The following is an 18,020-nucleotide window of genomic DNA, read 5'->3' as shown; positions in this document are numbered from 1 at the left end:
AATAGGATATGTCTATTTATTTGTTTTATTACATGTTGGTATTAGAAACTTATATATGTTATCTTTATAATCACCAGATAAGTGTAAGTACAAATAAAAGCCAATAATGATACTGACATTTATTTTTATATTTAATGAATTTAAAAAACAGGAAAACTAACTGGTCGGAGGTTAAAACATTTCCACAATATGGAACTATGTACAATATGTTTCGACAAAAGAGGCATTTTCAAGATTTAAATATATTTCGGCTCGAGTTTCGCAGGCGAGTGTCTTAATACTATTCCTGTATCGACTCTACAGTACTGATATCCCAATAACGAAAGAAATAGTGCTTGGAACATTTTCCTACTATACAGTTATTATGGCAAAATGATATCTCTGCCTAGGAAGAAAAGTGCAAGTGGTAGTCGACAAGATCTAGAGATGAATTAGAAACTGGAAAATACAGCTTAATAGCTCCAACTCTGTCTATATTAAATTGAAAACATGACATTAGACCAAAAGCAGATCAGATCAGACTCAAAATCAAAGAAACAATACAGTTACTGGATAATACGCAGAAAATCATAATCAAACTAAGCCACATCAACTGGTATATAAGTATTTAGTTTTATTTAGTTTTAATATTAGCTTAAATAGTCTAATTTAATTTTAATTTAGGAAATACATACTACAAGTACAGTAGAACAATAGTAATAAATTAATCAGTAAATTAAGGTTGTACTAAGCATATCTAATATAAAATGTGAATAAGAAAAATACTTTCGTATATCATAATTATTTTTACGATTTTTACGTTATTGTTATCTCTCTCTAGGTCCGATCTTTAAAATTTTCATTATTTTTGTGTTGTTGTTTGTTATTATGTTGTTGAATGTTTAATTAATTAAAGAACTAATAAATTTATCCACTTTTGCACAATTAAACAAACAAAATTTAATCCTATAGTGAATAAAATTACTTACCATGGAACCACGGTTGTACATTGTTGAACTGATCTACGCCAGCTAACCTGAGTTTCTCCTTTTGTCTGTACCATTCGAGCACTGCTTGCCTACCAGGAGGTACTCCAGCGTTGACGGTACTATAATTCGTATCGATCTCCATGTTTGCGGTAAGACGGTGTTCCGCCCTGGCCCGCCTGGCAATTTCCCGAATTTGTTTTTCTGCCTGTTTGGCTTTGCGTTCTAATGGATTAAAAATACATTTAAATACATTGTAATTTCAAAAATTGACTGAAAAAAGACTCTAAAATGCTCAAAATCTATGGGTGATATAGTTGGTGTCAGTAGTGAAAGTGTCGTACTGGACGGTTTGTATAGGCTCAATTCTTATTATAAGATAAGGATTCAAAGATACGTATTTGCCGTATAGTTTGTTGTAGTATAAATAGTAGCAAGCCATGGCTACCTAAATTGGTTTGTAATGCATACAGAGTGATGCTGTACAAGTGTATCATTTTCTATGTCAATATTATGGAGGGAACAGAACTTTTGCTCAATAAATGTTATAGATATAAATCTACAAATATAACACATTATAAATATCCTGACGTACCATCAGTGTTGAAACCAGTTCCCTGTTTATTGCCAATTTATTCAGGTAAATGTACAAGAAATACCTTAAGAACTACTTCGTCTTCATCATCTACGAGCAATGATGATATTCATCGGATGTGATAATCGAAATATGATGGCTGACACAAAGTTTACAAACGGCATGTTCAACGCCTGATAAATCACCAGCATGGACATTGTTTCAAGGTATTATTCACAACTTTCTCAGTGACCACAAGTCAACTAGCTACAAGCAGGTAATGGACAAATTGTTTTAATATTAGCACAAGATTGAAACTCTAATGTATCTCAAAATACATTTTCTGTCAATAGCAAGAGAGGAATCAGAATATGAAGTAATTTATCCCCTCGCAATTATAGAAATGATAAAAGAAAGGCGAAAAGCTAGAAGGGTATGGCACAGAACCAGAAACGCTGCAGACAAAACTACTTTTAATAGAATTAGTAATCAGACGAATCAACAGATAAAAGAATGTAAACAGAATTACTTTAAAAAATATGTAAGTGAATTAAGCCCAGAAGCAGACAAAGATTCTTCACTAAGGAAAGCAACTAGAAGATTTAAAAGACCAATTATTCGAGTACCGTCAATTAAAAATCATCGAAATGAATGGGTTCAACGCAACGATGAAAAAGCTGAATTATTCGCACAATACTTAGCTAAAATATTTCAACTTAATGATATAGAATCTATCATGGATACATCTCCTGTTTATCAACCCGATGTAAATCTAAATACAATTTCTCTAATGGAAGTTTCCACTGAAATTGATAACCTCAATCCTAAGAAGCTCCTGGTATAGATGACATCTCACCTGGATTATTGAAAGAACTGCCACGAACAGCAATCATTATGCTGACATATACATTTAATGTCTGTTTAAGACTGAAGCATGTTCCAGAATGCTTTAAGGTGGCACAAATAATTATGCTTAAAAAACTTGACAAACCTGCGGACCAAGTCGAAACTTACAGGCCTATTACGCTGCTAACTTGCAATATCAAAACTATTTGAGGAACTAATATTTAAACGTGTTAAAAATGTTGTAATAATACCAGATTTCTTTTTTATTGAAAAGACGTTTGAGGAAAAGAAATACTGCCCTGCAATATTCCTGGATGTCTCAGAAGCTTTTGATCGGGTTTGGCATTTGGGATTAATGTGTAAAATGACCAAATTGTTACCGCGTAACTGTTGTCAATTGCTAGTCACATCCTCTCGGAAGAAAATTTAGAGTATCACACGAAATGGCATTCTCGACATTTAAAACTATTTTGGCTGGAGTTCCACAAGGTAGCGTCTTAGGACCTCTCCTATATCTGCTCTACACTGCTGACATTCCAACAACAAAAGAAACACTACTTGGAACCTTTGCTGATGACACAATTATTAGGGCAAACGACATATCTCTGCCTAGAGCAGTAGAAGAGTACAAGTGGCAGTCAACAAAATCTACAAAGGGACGAAAGATTGGAAAATTCAACTTAATAGATCCAAATCTGTCCACGTTAATTTTGCATTGCGGCGAAATAATAAAAGCTTAATTATATCATTCAATGGATGCTAGATTCCCCAAGCAGAATCAGCTAAATACATTTCAATTTGATCTATAATCAAAGAGGTTGATCTATAAGACAATCATAAAACCAATTTGGACCTATAGGGTATAGATATGGGGTTGCACTAAAAATTCAAATCAACTAGTCATACAACACTATCAAAACAAGGTTCTTCCATTTATTACCAATGCTTTTCGCTACGCAACCAACGAAGAACTGCACGATGACCTGGAAATCAAATGGATTTGCAAAGTTATCCAAGATTTCGAATTGAAAAACGAACGAAGATCACTAAATCATACTAACGTGGAAGCAATACAACTGCTGGACAGCGCGCAGGATGTCAGGAGATTGAAGCGAACCAAACCATACAAACTTATATAAAGTGTAAACTATAGCTTAAGTTATTATAATTTTATAATTGAGGAATACATATTGATGTATTTTCTAGCACTCGTCTTGCTTGTGAATTAATCCAAGTACAAATGAAAAGTAGTAATAAATTAATTTATAATTAAGATTGTACTAAGCGTATCTAATAAAGATGTTATGAAAAAAAGAGTTCACATCTTCATTTTTTCGGACAAAACCTGGGTAATACAAGCGACGAGTAAGGAGTAAGGAGTTATACCAAGATATAGCGAAAGTCTAAAGGTGATACCAAGGATTTTGAAACGAAAGCATGATTGAGCGATTACTGATCGAACATATCCCAAGTACTACAAAAGACTCAGTTCAACCTGTGTTGAGTGCTTGTGTTGTCAGATTTTGGTGGCTCAGATCCAAAACCGTGTATACTTGTGTAACTAAAGAACAAATGTGCGTGAAGTCGAGCTCGTGTAGTCTAAAAGTACTTCGTATCCCAAATGATAAAGTCAAAACAGAATAAGATATAACTGTAATAAATAAATATAATACCCAACACCAAAATTTTACCTATAATGTTTCTAAAACAATATCATAAACGTTACCTTGCTCTCTCCACACTTGATCTTTCTTCTTCTCTTCTTCTTCGGCTTCTCTAGCGACCTGCTCCTGTTTTTTCCTGATATTCCGGAATATTTCCGTTGTTCTCTCTTCGGTCAGTCTTTTCTCCCACAAAGCAACTTTCTGAGCGACCTTCTGCGTGTTCAGCTGCAGCACATCGCGGGTGTCGATAAAGTTACTTTTATTGAATTTGTTGTTTTTCGACTGATACGAGTTGAGCTGGTAATTGGCGAGAGGTTTCTGCGGTTTCTGTAGGTTCTGAGCGTTGATCTTCTCTCTGAGTTCGTCCACGGAACAATATATGTCCATATCGTCCTCGTATTCCAGTTTCGAGTCGGCAATTTCTCCGATTTTCGGACTCAGTTCGATGTATTCGGATAACTGAGCTTCCATTTGTTTCCTTAGCTGTTCTGCCTCCTTTTCCGCTTGTTTCCTGGCTTTTTCTATGGCTTCCTCTTTCAGGATGTCTTCTATGCTTTTATCGTCTTTATGCTCGCCCATTACCCACACCCAAGGTTCACCATCGGAGCCTATAACAAAAAGAGTTTCTTAACATTTGTTTTAATAGTCAGTTATTTATATTTATTATATTGCCCAATATAATAATTTTAAAAGATTCACAATAGATGGTGTTGTGTACTGTGTATTAAATTGTATTGGACGCATTTGTAACCAACTACATGTTGAAGTATGTGTCATTTTGTCGAAGTATGAACAACAAATTTTTTCAGTTCCTTAAAAAGGCAGATGATAGAATGCTGTATAAATCTTATACAAACCATGCTCCATAGAGTTCAACATGTGAATACTGCGGATTTTGATACCAGAGACAAAGAGCGTTTAAAAAAGCATTACTCGATGATGATCCATGTATAATGCAAGAGGAATATGCCGAATGGTAGGTAGTAACACAAGAAATCATTCTCAATTGAATAAAGCATATGGAATGAAGTAATGCATGCTTTTGGGCGCGAAATTTGGTATTTTCAATGAGGTATAAATTTTTGAAGCTTGATGTCAGTGGACTATATATGTCAAATCATAACATTACATACTTAAGCCTAGATATGTTAAAAATTCGGTACACCATTTTGGTCTAATATGATACATAAAGATGTAATTAAAAATTCTTTTACACACATACCTGAAAGAAAGTTAACATTCTTCTTCTTATTGCTTCTCGTTTTGGGTGCTTCATCCCCAAGCTTCTCGCTCCAGGCCTTCCATCTCCTCACCTGTTCTTCCCGCATTTTACAGAATAACGTCTGCTTTTGTTGTTCGTCCAACTCCGCCAAGATCTCCGGATCCACATACATATCTCGTAGGATTTGTTGCAGCATTTTGCTGGATTATATCTGTAAATAACGACGGGTTTAGTTATAAATTCCGCAACAGTCATATTTTGCATGACAATTAAATAAGTACTGATAAAAACAAATAATTTTCGAATAAAAGTGATAATTTATACCAGAAATTAAAGTCGTATGTCAACGATAAAGTGTAAAAAACATTCCACAATCACAAGATTTAAATCCTCATTATATTGAATCTGGATCATGTGCATAAAGTCGAAATAATCAAGATATGATAAAAATGACATAATTTTTTATTATAATAGCTACAACGTTGATTAAAAGTCCCGCTACCACTGACGCAATTTTCGCCGAGTGGCAATAAAAGAACGATTATTTTCAATACATATAGTCACTATTTGTACTCATTATTGTGGCGCATATTTATCCATAATAAAATGTGGGCATCTACACAACACAATGGTTAAAGTGAAAATGGAAAGGATCGGTTGATTAATGTTTACAAAAATGATTTTCGTATTATCAAAGTTTTACAATAATGTTGTAGCAGTCCCATTATTATTCCTTCTCAATTGCTATGTATATCACCAACCAAAGCAAAATATCTCGAGTGAACCTATATTTAGTGATTACTGTTTATATACATATCACTACATAGTATAAAACAAAGTCGCCTTTTCTGTCCTTATGTGCGCTTAAATCTTTAAAACTACGCAACGGATTTTGATGCGGTTTTTTTCAATAGATAGAGTGATTCAAGAGGAAGGTTTATATGTATAATACATGCATAATATACTAAGGCAACATTGCTAATTTTAGAGGTTTCTAACGTGATGTCGTAAATTAACCTATTTTTTTAGGCTTATTTAGCAATTAGCAAAAACGCTGCCTAACCCTACGAGTTAGATCAAATTAATGTACTACAGTATTGTACACCATAAAAAGGTCTACAAAAAAGTCCGCGATGGTATATGTTTATCTTTTAGGGATAACCCACATTAACCATTTTTATTGTTTACTTTTTACGTGAGAAAATGGCTTATTTACGAAGCTATTTTAAGCAATACGGCATTAATCCTTATCGAATTAAGTACCTTAAATACAGTGTGCAATTAATATAGATCAATATGGTTCCTTACAGCATGTAAATTAAACAAATATTTTCGGAGATATTACAAATTTAAAATTTGCGTTTAAAAATGTGTAATGTAATAAAAATTGTATGAATTTAGATATTCCAAAGATAGCAGGAAATCTTCATAGTAAGTATAGGGGAAGAGGAATTGTTTTACTCCAAATTTAATGCGTGCAGGCCAAGGGCAGTAATGAATGAACCAAAAATACTGGATCGATTATAATCATGTTTTCATTGAGTGACATAGGCATATATATTTTATGCCCGTGCAAAGTCGGAGCGGGCCGCTATGTTTTTATATACAACGTCCATATTTTTTCTGTAGTGTATTTAATTTAGTATCAGCATTGCACCCGTGCGAAGCCGGGGCGGGTCGCTAGTATACTATATACATACAAAACAAGTAATTCTCAACACACTCATGATTGAACAACATTTCATTCATAACATTTCATCATTTCAATCATTATCATGATTTCTATCGTTTTGCAACTACTGCAGAATCACAATTGTTTACTTGTATATTTTCTTACTTATATTTCAGTGTGAGGATTCCAAAAAAATATCGATATAAAAATCCTAGAGTTTTTGAAGGAGAGTTTCACTTTCTTTCTGAGATTTCTCCCACGGATCATCAAATAAATTTTACGTGGAAAAGTAGAGTTGATAAAAATACATGTCGACATTTTTTGTTCGTTGATATATTGTATTTAAAAAAAAAACGACGTCGGTATATCAATATTTTAAATATATATCGAAATATTGATATTTCCGCGGCTGACATCCCTATATCGTTATATTCACGTATATTCAGACAGCACAATCATTAATTTAAAAAAAAATATTTATTATTAAAAATAGTCTCCTAGACCAACCATTAATTTACTTCTAACGACTTATTACAATTTACACACTATAGGATGCCCTTCGACGTCTTCAGTTCTGTTCTGACACCTTACACCCCTTCACTCACGCACTATCACACAAGTTTCAGGATTTAGTCATCTTCAATCAACGAACAGAGTGTCGCCCATGCAGTAGCTGAGGCCCCTCGGAATTTTCATGGAGGTGCAGCTGGGTTGTATGTTTTCCAGCGAATCTTTCAATTTCACGTCATTTCTTGACTGTTCCCAGGAACTCCCTCTTCTCTGAGAACTTATGTAACCAAGGTGCATCCACTGCGTTACGCAACATCTTATTCTGGACTAGTACAGCCCTACAGTTCTGTACCATTAAACAATCACTGCGCCAACCAAGCCGGGACAACAGAATTGTGAACGTGATTTCCAATTCTGTCGGAATACAGCTGCTTCAAACCGTATTCAGCAACCACAGCTAATAAAATGTATCATAAATACATAAACAGAGTCGATCGGAGCGACCAAAATATCAGCCTTTATCGGACTTCGGTCAGAGGTAAAAAAATATATATTTTTCCAATCATTGTTAATTTTCTTGAACTCAAAATACAAAAGGCATGGTTATTCCATAAAAAAAAACGAAAATGGAAAACTTGACCAAGAAAAATCAAAGCGTGTCATAAGGCCGTGACAGACCACTTGAAAAGTCTCCGGCCTAATACATAGATGAAGCTAGTAGAATTAAATCCATATGTTTTTTATTTAGCCCTAACTCTCAAAAGATGCGTGTATAAATTTGACATCTGTCGGATCATTAGTTTGTGAATTATAGCATTTTTAATGAAGCAACTTGAGTTATTGTGAAAAAAATGGATAAAAAGGAATTTCGTGTGTTGATAAAATATTGCCTTTTGAAGGGAAAAAATACAGTTGAAGCAAAACTTGGTTCGATGCAGAGTTTCCGGACACTGCCTCAGGAAAATCAACCATTAAGTTTAGACGTGGTGAAATGAGCACCGAAGACAGTGAACGCATCCCAAAAGAGGTTGTTACCGACGAAAACATTAAAAAATCCACAAAATGATTTTGAATAGCCCGCAATTTGAAATAAAATGAAATAGCAGACAGTCTAAAGATATCAACTGAACGTGTACATCATATAATTTACGAATATTTGGGTTTGAAAAAGCTCTGTGCAAAGTGTGACCGACTATTTCCTGTTCCCAGATCTCAAAAGAATGCTCGCTGGGAAGAAATGTTCGTCGAATGAAGAGGTCGCCGAAACTGAGGCATATTTTGAAACAAAGGACAAATCGTACTACAAAAATGGTATCGAAAATTTGGGGGGTCACTATAGTCAGTGTATCACCCTTGAAGGGAATTATGTTGAATAAAAAAACTAATTTTGCCAAAAAAAATGTAGGCCGGAAACATTTCAATTGACCTGTTAGCCACACTGGTGTGCACACCTATTTATAGATCGGTATGTTACTGTGAATTGGTATTTTGGGTTTTTTTTTTCGAGGAGTTAATTTGTATTCTATTTTGAGTTCGGCAAATTAATTTTTATCATACTTTTTCCATTTTAATTTGACATCTAGTGTCACATCTAAATATTTAACGTTATTTATATATGGCAATATAGCACCATTCAATTTCAAGACTGATGAGTTGTTTTGTTTCTGAACAAGCACCAATAACAATAAATAATACTATAATTCAATATAACAACAAATTGGGAATAAATTTTGATGCAAAACTTCGCTAAACGGAACATGTAAAAAAGAAAAGGAAATAACTGAGATTAAATTATAGGAAAATGTATTGGTTAATTGGAAGAAAATCACAATTATCAGTACATAATAAATTGTTATTATGCAAGCAAGTATTAAACCTGTTTTGAATACAATTATAGGAATGTACCGTGAAACGTAATATTAATTCAAGTTTTCTAAGTGCAAGAACAAAGTGATGATATACTACAGGACTGATTACTTACACCAAGACCTTCAGATACTAACTGTCACTCAGAAAATCAAGAGAATCACAAGGAGACATGGCTGGAGACTTATTCTCACGCCAAAGTAATACAACTCTTGGACAATACCATAACAGGACTCAGGCTATCTATCTATTACCTTATTGCATTTAATAGAAAAATAGCAGTGTGAAATAGCAATACATGGACATTATTAGACAATAAGATAGGGTCGATTATTCCTCTTAGATATATACCTAGATTTAAGTTATCATAAAGACAAATTGTAGGTTATTCGGAAACGACTAGTAACAATGTAATAAATACCTTTAAAAACCCCTATATCAGTGAATACTCAAAGAAGCAATATTAACATTTTGTTGCAGCGATTATACAAAATAGTAAATAAGTTCATTAAGCGAGCAAATATGATAATTTAACAAAAACAGTAGACAAAGTTGTTTATACATTGAAACTGTACTATAGGTAATGGAATAAAGATAGCGTCATTTGTTTACTCAGTCAGAAGTTATTGCACTTCGAAAATTGAGATTTCATGTTATATTTTACTTCTTTATGGGGAAGGGAAAAAACTTGCCAATGAGAAAATTGATTTACTAAGAGTAAATTCATAAACATGAAAGAATATGTTAAAAAAAATTATTACGACTGAAAACATTCTTTCTATACTTTTATATCATTAGATATTACAAAAAAGAGTATATAATAATTTGTATATGATATGTACACTGTCTAGAACAAGCCAATATAAATATAAATTAAAGTGTTACCAGTTGTTATCAATGTAACGAAACAAAATAAATAAAACGATTATATTTTGCAATTGCATTGTTTACATTTGATTATTTTATCTTGCCGCTTTTATCAGGAAAATACGAGTTTGAAAAACATAAAAATAAAAAATTAGACATAATTTAATCAAAATATGAGTTCTTAAATTATATCATAACCAAATTTTAAAATATAAAAATTTCAAACAAATTGAAAACGTTTGTACGAGAGAAGCGTAAGTTATACTATCATCAATCATCATTATCAATCAATAGCCGGCCTTGGGAGAGAGTACTTCTCAATCAATACATTACAGTTCTGACCTCGGACAATGACAATGTCCTATTTCTCAAGTTGTTTTCGATTATATTGATCCAAGTCTTCTATGATCCAAAAGGTCGAATTCATGACAAAGGTTTCTGAGGAATTCGTACACCTTTCATTTGATTGACATATCCAAACTATTCTGCATCTCTGAATGTGTTCCTCAACAGCGCAGTGAATGTCGCATCTTAAATGAATGACTTCATTTACTTCAATTTACGCTGTATCGCATCAGATTTTTTATTCGTTCTACTTCAAAGAAAACAAAAAAAAAATGACATTAATGAGGGTAATATCAAGCACTGGCAAAACTGAAAAATAATAACGAATTTACAACATATACCCCGAAAATTAACAATAAGTTTAAACATTTTCATGATTTAAAGTTTAATCCATTCATTTTAGGCTAGTAAATGTACAATATGTTAATCGAAAGCTCGAGGTAGTTAATTCATTAATGGAGTTTGCGGATCAAGAATAGTACCGATTATAGTTGATCGTATTTGGAGATTTTTAGGAGAATTTCACTGCTTTCATATAAATAACATAAAAAGAATATAAATAAGAATATAAAATTTCATATAAAGCCACCACCATGGCTTTTTCGTTTGGTTTTAACTATATTGGCTGGGTTTAATCTAAACGATTTTGATCTTTTTTTGGTAACGTTTATTTATATGATTCTTGGAGTTCTAGTTAATTATTTAAAGATGTAAAATATGGTGCTTTTATAAAAATAGAAAGGCATATAGAAATTCTTTTTATTATTTAATTTTATTCAATAATTTTTATTTACCTCTTGAACCTGTTTACCTGCTTATATAATTTTCTGCTGCTTAATAGGTATTTTTGACATTATCACAATTTAAAAAAATGTAAGTAAATACAACTGTTTTAAAATTAAATCAATATACGCATGCGCCAATGCCGGAGATATTTGTGGAGTAACGTATCGTCAATAAAGGCAATTCAAATAAAATCGAAATTAACCTATAATAGTCAACAGTTCTTGTATTTTATAATGGTAATTGGATAACGAATAGTCATTAAATATAAGTATTTAAATAAATCATGAAATCAGGTTTTCAGGTAATAGGTTCACGAAGAACCTTTATATTTTACTATCAAACTTCGACGACTAACAGTATTCGTTATCTAGAACTCATATTGCATATTTCAAGTGTGCCAGAAAACAACGTATTTAGAAATCTTCATTTATTCATTAACTTTATTGGGAACAATATTTAATCGCAAAGAATTTATCAGAATCCTAAAAACATTGAATATAAGCAAACACCGCAATATAAGCACCTGAATATCATCAATTAAAAGATTAAAAGAGATTGCGTATCATGCTGCATAAATACTATAGGAATAATTAAAACGTCATCACTCCCAATGAAAGATAACAAAAGTTAATTTCCATTATAATTTTAAAAATTTGAAGAAATTGTTTTTTTATATAATAAGACACAATTATTTTTAACTTTATATTAAACAGACTTTGGGGGAAGTGATTTGTGCAAATATTGTGTTATATTAACACTAGTAATAAAGATTTTCAGAAAAAATACATTTATTTTATTTCTTTTTCTAGGATTTAAATTTTATTACTCTCTCTACGAAATTTCTGGTCAAAAGTAATACTTTTAAATCATTGAAACAACTATAAAGAATGGAGAAATAATGGAGCAGTATCATCATAAGTTTCTAAAAAGGTTTGATGGGCTTCGGCAAAGTTCTTTATAACAATCAGCAGGAGAAATTATAGTAGAAAAAACTATAGAATTTTGAACATTCCAGGATTAGCGTCTACATACACTGAACAACTCAATAATACTAAATGGAAAAAATTAATACTTCACATTTTCACGATATCGCTGATCAAAATACAGTGAAGATAATCTAATGTATCATTTATTGTCATATATAGTTGTTAAACATTATTTGTTGTTGGTGGTTTTGTATTGGTGGTTTATATTGGTGTATAAATCTAGACAAAGCTCTAATTGATCACTGCATTCTTGTTATCGGTCTGGTGTATGCAAAAACAATAAAAATTTCGAAAATAACTTACAGATGGTCAATTTTGTATAAAATTATAACACTGCTATATTATAATATTTTTAAAGTATCAGCTGTCTCAGGAAACTTCTCTTCGCTGTTCACCAAAAACACTTCCAGAACACTTTTTGATTTTTAACGAAACAACTGCTAATTTTTAACAACCGGAACCTCCAACAATAGTTGATTTCCTTAGTGCAGAGTATGTATTACAATTCTTAAGTCATTCTTTGCCTTCAACATCTCTTCATCATAAACCAATTGTTAGTCAAGGTATGGTTCTTTGTGTTATATATTGTTTTCATAACAGTAAACTGTTCGACAAAAACCATATGTATAATCTATTGTATATAGAGTTATTACACATTATTTTTTATGTTGATCGTGTTATATTGGAGGTTTATATTGGTGGATACCTCTAAACAACGCTCTAATTAACCAACGCGTTGTTGTTTTTGGTCTGGTGTATGCAAAAACAGTAAAAATGTAGAAATTCGCGTCAACGCACTCTCATTGTCGACATTTTGGAGACGTTAATTCAATTCATTTTCTTAATAAAAATATTTTCATTCCAATACAATGCAACAAATGAGTTAATTTTATTTTTAAGTCAGTTTTTGCCACCATCTAAAAGAATAAATAGTGTAAATACAATTTTAAAATAAACACAAAAATAGGACTACAAACACAACCATAACGAAGTAGAGGCTCCATCCAGACAGCACACATCAACACCCATACCAAAGTGGTAATCGTTATTTGAGCAGTAATCTAATCTTATTATAGGCTAGATTCTATGGAGAAAATCAATCTTTCGTAAAAATCCGAGGACTCTGTCGATATTTTCTCCTGTTAAGGCATTCGTTCAATATGTGGCAGACTGAAATAGGGCACGGTGACAAAATCACAGTGAGCAGGCGGACTCGAAGTCATCAAGTGACCGTGTGAGAAGCTCAGGGAGCTTGAAACGGAAAACCCAGTTGTCCACCACAAATGCACTGCAATCCCGCTGCAAGATTTGGAGCCATTGGTATATATATATGTGCTTGCGGCCGACACTTAAGCCTCCGACAGATGTGGATTACAAAGGACTTTGAAGGAGAGACAAGGAATTCGATGGAGGAGCACCAGGAACCTCTCTCCAAAGTTTGAAGACTTGACCGAGCAATAAATAATTATGTCGTCCACAAAAAATCGCAATTAGAACTGATCCTTAAGGGACTCCAGTCGAGAGCGGGTAGGTGGAGGAGAGAAAACCTCCCGAACAGACTCGGAAAGATCTGTTGCTGAGATAATTCTTTACAAAGTCCAGGATATTACCCATGAGTCCGAAGCAATGTAGTATGTTGAATATCAAAGACCTATTGACTCTATTAAATGCATTTCGTAAATCCAGTGAGTGTTTTCTGTCGGAGTAAGTATTTCTTATATCATTTAAATTACACTACATATGTTAGCTTGAAGCTGTTAATTAAAAAAATATATAATATTTGTTAGAATTAGTAAATATAAAAACTTAGAAAATATTATACATAGTAGGCTATTTATTAAAACTGTTATCCCTTTGTAGCGCTAAAGACTTATTAAGTAGAAACATAAAATCACGTTACAATAACAAACACAGAATTAAACATTAAATTTTGAAATAAAATCAAACTGCATATGGAGAAACTCATAGAGAGAAAAAACCTAATACCAACAGACCTGTTTGGGTTTATTGACAAGCCTTCAACAATTAACCAGGTCCACAAAAGAACAGATGTTATTGAAAAAGCCTACGAAAGTAAAAAAAGATGCTCAGCTACATTCTTAGATATACAACAAGCCTTCGATAAGGTTTGGCATGAAGGCCTTGTTCTACAACAACAGAAACTACAAAAATGTTACCAAAATAACACACCGAACTACTAAAATCGTACATTACAGCTAGAATTTTTAGAGTTAAACAAGAAGAAGCTTACTTTACAATAAAAGAAGCTAAAGCAGGTGTACTACAAGGAAGTGTACTGGGGCTAATGCTTTATCTACTCTACACTTGTGATATACCACAGAGGGAGAATATTATGATGGCTACATTTGCTGATGGCGATTATAGCTGTCGAGAGATAATAGTGAAAAAGTCGCACGAAAATTACAACATGCAAGTGATAGTATAAATAATTGGACACAAGCTTGGAAATAAAAATTAATGAAAGTAAATTTGTGCATGTGCAATTTACCTACAATCAGACCGCACAAGCACCAATAACATTAAATAATACTATCATTCGATATAAAATATCTCGAAATGAATCTTGCTGGAAAAAACACATAAAGAAGAAAAGAAAGGAAGTGGAATTGAAATATATGAAAATGTATTGGCTAGTTAGAAGAAAAGTCAATACATAATAAATAGTTATTATATAAGCAAATACTGAAACCTACATAGATATACGGGGATGTTCTGCAAAAAGTAACATAAACAAAATACAATTTTTTATACTACTACTACAAATACTACTACCTGCATCGAGACCTTCAGATACCTACAGTCAGTCAAGAAATCCAGAGAATTGCAAGGGGACAGGAGGAATAACTCCATTCTCATAAGAATATTGATGTATTGTAACGTTTGGATACCACCGGTAGGACACAGATTCAGAAGAATTAAACCATCTGATCTTGTGTAGTGTTGTGTAGTGAGCATTTAATAAAAAATACACCGGTGACATATATAAACATTATTTCACCAGAGACTGAGGTAAGGCCAACAGATCCTCCCAGTTATATACCTATACTTAAGTTATCATAAAGACAAATTGTAGGTTACTCGTAAACGACTAGTAACAATATAATAATTAAATAATAAAAAATATGGAAAAACAAACAAAGGATTCATATTGTTTGATAGAACAACATATTCCGAAGATGTGTGTATTTCACAATCTTCTCATGACTGATAATATATAGTTTCAGGTGGTATATTATACGTGAGCTAAGCAGACGAAAGAATGAAATAGATATCATTGGTCACCTCTCAATAGGATGTTTAGCAGAATGTTTTATTACAGCTTTCATTGATAATCTGTCCGATTAGTGATTAGATTTTCCACCCGCAATTATATATTCCAATATTATATATGATTATAAATTATATAATATATTCAAAAAGTATAATAAATAATCATTAATATACTTATGAACGAGCGCGTTAAAAATTATTAAAAACGAACAGAACTTTATGAGTCTCAAAAATGTCGCTGTTTAATCTAAATAATCACTCTACAATAATAACATTTTGAAGCCAGTGTGGACCTACGCTGTGTAACTATGGGATTAGTTAAATAAATCAACTATCAATATGATCCAAACTTATTGAAACACAGTTATTCGCCTTCACAAACACCCAAGAATACCAACAAACTTTTCAATCGAACTATCAGGTGTATAAGTTAATTTTAAATAATTTACACTAGACGGTTACTGTATATTCGCACGGGGTACACTTGTACCAACTTTATGTTGACGCTTCGCTGACAGGCTTCACTTTACAGTAAGAATGTCACTTCGTCCAACTGTGAATAAAATATTTTTTCAGTGCTATGAAAATATCTGATTCTGTACCTGATCTGATTCTGTGTAATTCTTATTTGCGGGAAGTTTTAATTTTGTACTTCAGTTTAAAGACAAAGGCGGCTGAAGGTCATCGAGTACTGTGTGAAGGTTACGGCAACAATTTCCCATCGATTTCAACACGTAAATACACAACACGTTTGGACATACAGGCACAGAGCCTTCTGGACAGTCAACAGTCTGGACTTGATGAAACCATCAATGGAGATCGACTACAATTAATGCGTTTGAGACGAGCACCGCGCGAAAAATAGCCGGAATACGAGCAAAGACTCAACAATGTTATAATTCAGCATGACAAGGCTCGATCATTGCTAAACAAGAAAGAAGATTAAAGTCGTCGCCACCTGCCGTATTGCCCAGATTTTGTTACTTTTGATTACAAGTTGCTCTGACATATGAGACGTACCCACAAGATATAGAGAATATAGATGATATCCGTAAATTGATTGAAAGAAGGCGTATCGTTAGACAATACTTTGAATAAAATACTCTGTACCGATCACAATAGCGCTTCCCAAAAATCCTTTAAAACTAATTTATAGGCCTAACGATAAGTATATATAGCGAACAAGGTTAGATGATACTTCATACAAATTTTTTGTTGGTTAATACTAACCGAATACTGCACGAAACACCACACCTTTTTTTCTCAAACGCACACAGCACCGCTTTTTGATTCAAACACAACCACTACACTGTTTCAACGGTTTATAGAAAAGGTAAAACGACTAACGAACGTACCGACTGCGGACGCGACGGTTCGCGCGTTTTATCTGCGACAAAATTTTAGTTTCATCTGGTTTAATAAGCACCGTGACGATGTCATCTTGTCTACAAAACAATGAAGCTATTTAAGGCAATAAAAAGCTGACGTAATGTGAAGTATGCGGACGAGACATCGAGCTAGCGAAATGCGAATACACATGTGGTTCATGATCTAACGGCAACAAACGTAAACATCAAAATACATCCAGTAAACGGCAACTAAGTCAAGGTTAAAGGAATCCTAGTATAAAAATCCTTTATTGTCACTTGATTGCGATTAAATTATTTATGTTTATCTTTATAATTATCAATGTGTTAACTTTTTTTTTGTTACTCTCAATGGTTCTTATCGTAAAGCTTACTTTAAACTCTATATATGTCCATTTGGATGGTGTTAGACGTTTTAGCGAGCGAGTATATGTCGAAGTTGTTTTCGTTTCACGACTATGTGCTTCTTCCGAGTTCGGCGTCGATCTAGGTACATACTAAGACATTTAGCATCATCTACTTTCGAGAATTGCCACTTATTGATATAGACTGGTGTACATGTTCTTCTACGGTGCGTAAAAGTTATGTGACTGGATTTTGTTTCGTTGGCTTTTATATCTTTTCAGTCACATTTCTATTTGATTGAGGCGTGTTTGTTGATTAAATGATGCTATGGCTGGTTCTTCATGACCGAGTAACAAATTAGATTTGTTTTGTTTATTTTTAATTTGGTTAACTAAATTTTCTGTATATTTCACAAAATTATATTATTATTTTTGTATTGTTTGGATTGGGCACCAACTTCAAACAGATCAGTTGGTAGTAGTTAAAATAATATTGTAAATACAAAAAAATAGGTTTAGGTAGGTATTAAGCTAAATTGTGTTTATATAGTAGAATAAAAAATACGTGTAGTAAATAAGTTAAATAAGTTTTTTGTTTATTTTTATTTAGTTATTACAACGAATATTAAGTACATATTTTATTTTAAAACTTTTTCTTTTTGTTTTAAAAATCTAAGTTTGATTATTTTTTGATTTTTGATTTCCTTATTTATTT

General features: G+C 32.7%; 1 protein-coding gene across 6 annotated transcripts in view; it reads right to left on the bottom strand.

Annotated features, from left to right (window-relative positions):
- The window catches only part of LOC143202962 (SH2 domain-containing protein 4A), a 175,571-nt gene that overhangs the window by 10,651 nt on the left and 146,900 nt on the right, over window positions 1–18,020 (bottom strand). For 4 of the 6 annotated variants that reach the window (XM_076415029.1, XM_076414996.1, XM_076415006.1 and 1 more), the window contains 3 exons: window positions 5,272–5,482; window positions 4,112–4,657; window positions 969–1,190 (listed from right to left, as the gene is read on the bottom strand). In XM_076415029.1, the coding sequence (XP_076271144.1) occupies window positions 969–1,190; window positions 4,112–4,657; window positions 5,272–5,467 (964 nt within the window). In that variant the 5' untranslated portion in view covers window positions 5,468–5,482. Of the gene's footprint in view, window positions 1–968; window positions 1,191–4,111; window positions 4,658–5,271; window positions 5,483–16,824; window positions 16,992–17,335; window positions 17,376–18,020 lie in introns of those variants that run through there. The other 2 variants (XM_076415036.1, XM_076415016.1) reach the window with 2 other exon arrangements.

The sequence above is a fragment of the Rhynchophorus ferrugineus genome, unplaced genomic scaffold (genome assembly GCF_030347505.1).
Source record: "Rhynchophorus ferrugineus isolate W39M unplaced genomic scaffold, kcgeb_rfMv2 rfM1, whole genome shotgun sequence".
NCBI classification, from domain to species: domain Eukaryota; kingdom Metazoa; phylum Arthropoda; class Insecta; order Coleoptera; family Curculionidae; genus Rhynchophorus; species Rhynchophorus ferrugineus.
Note: the sequence above shows the minus strand (reverse complement) of the source record. Positions and strands in the feature narration are given on the sequence as shown.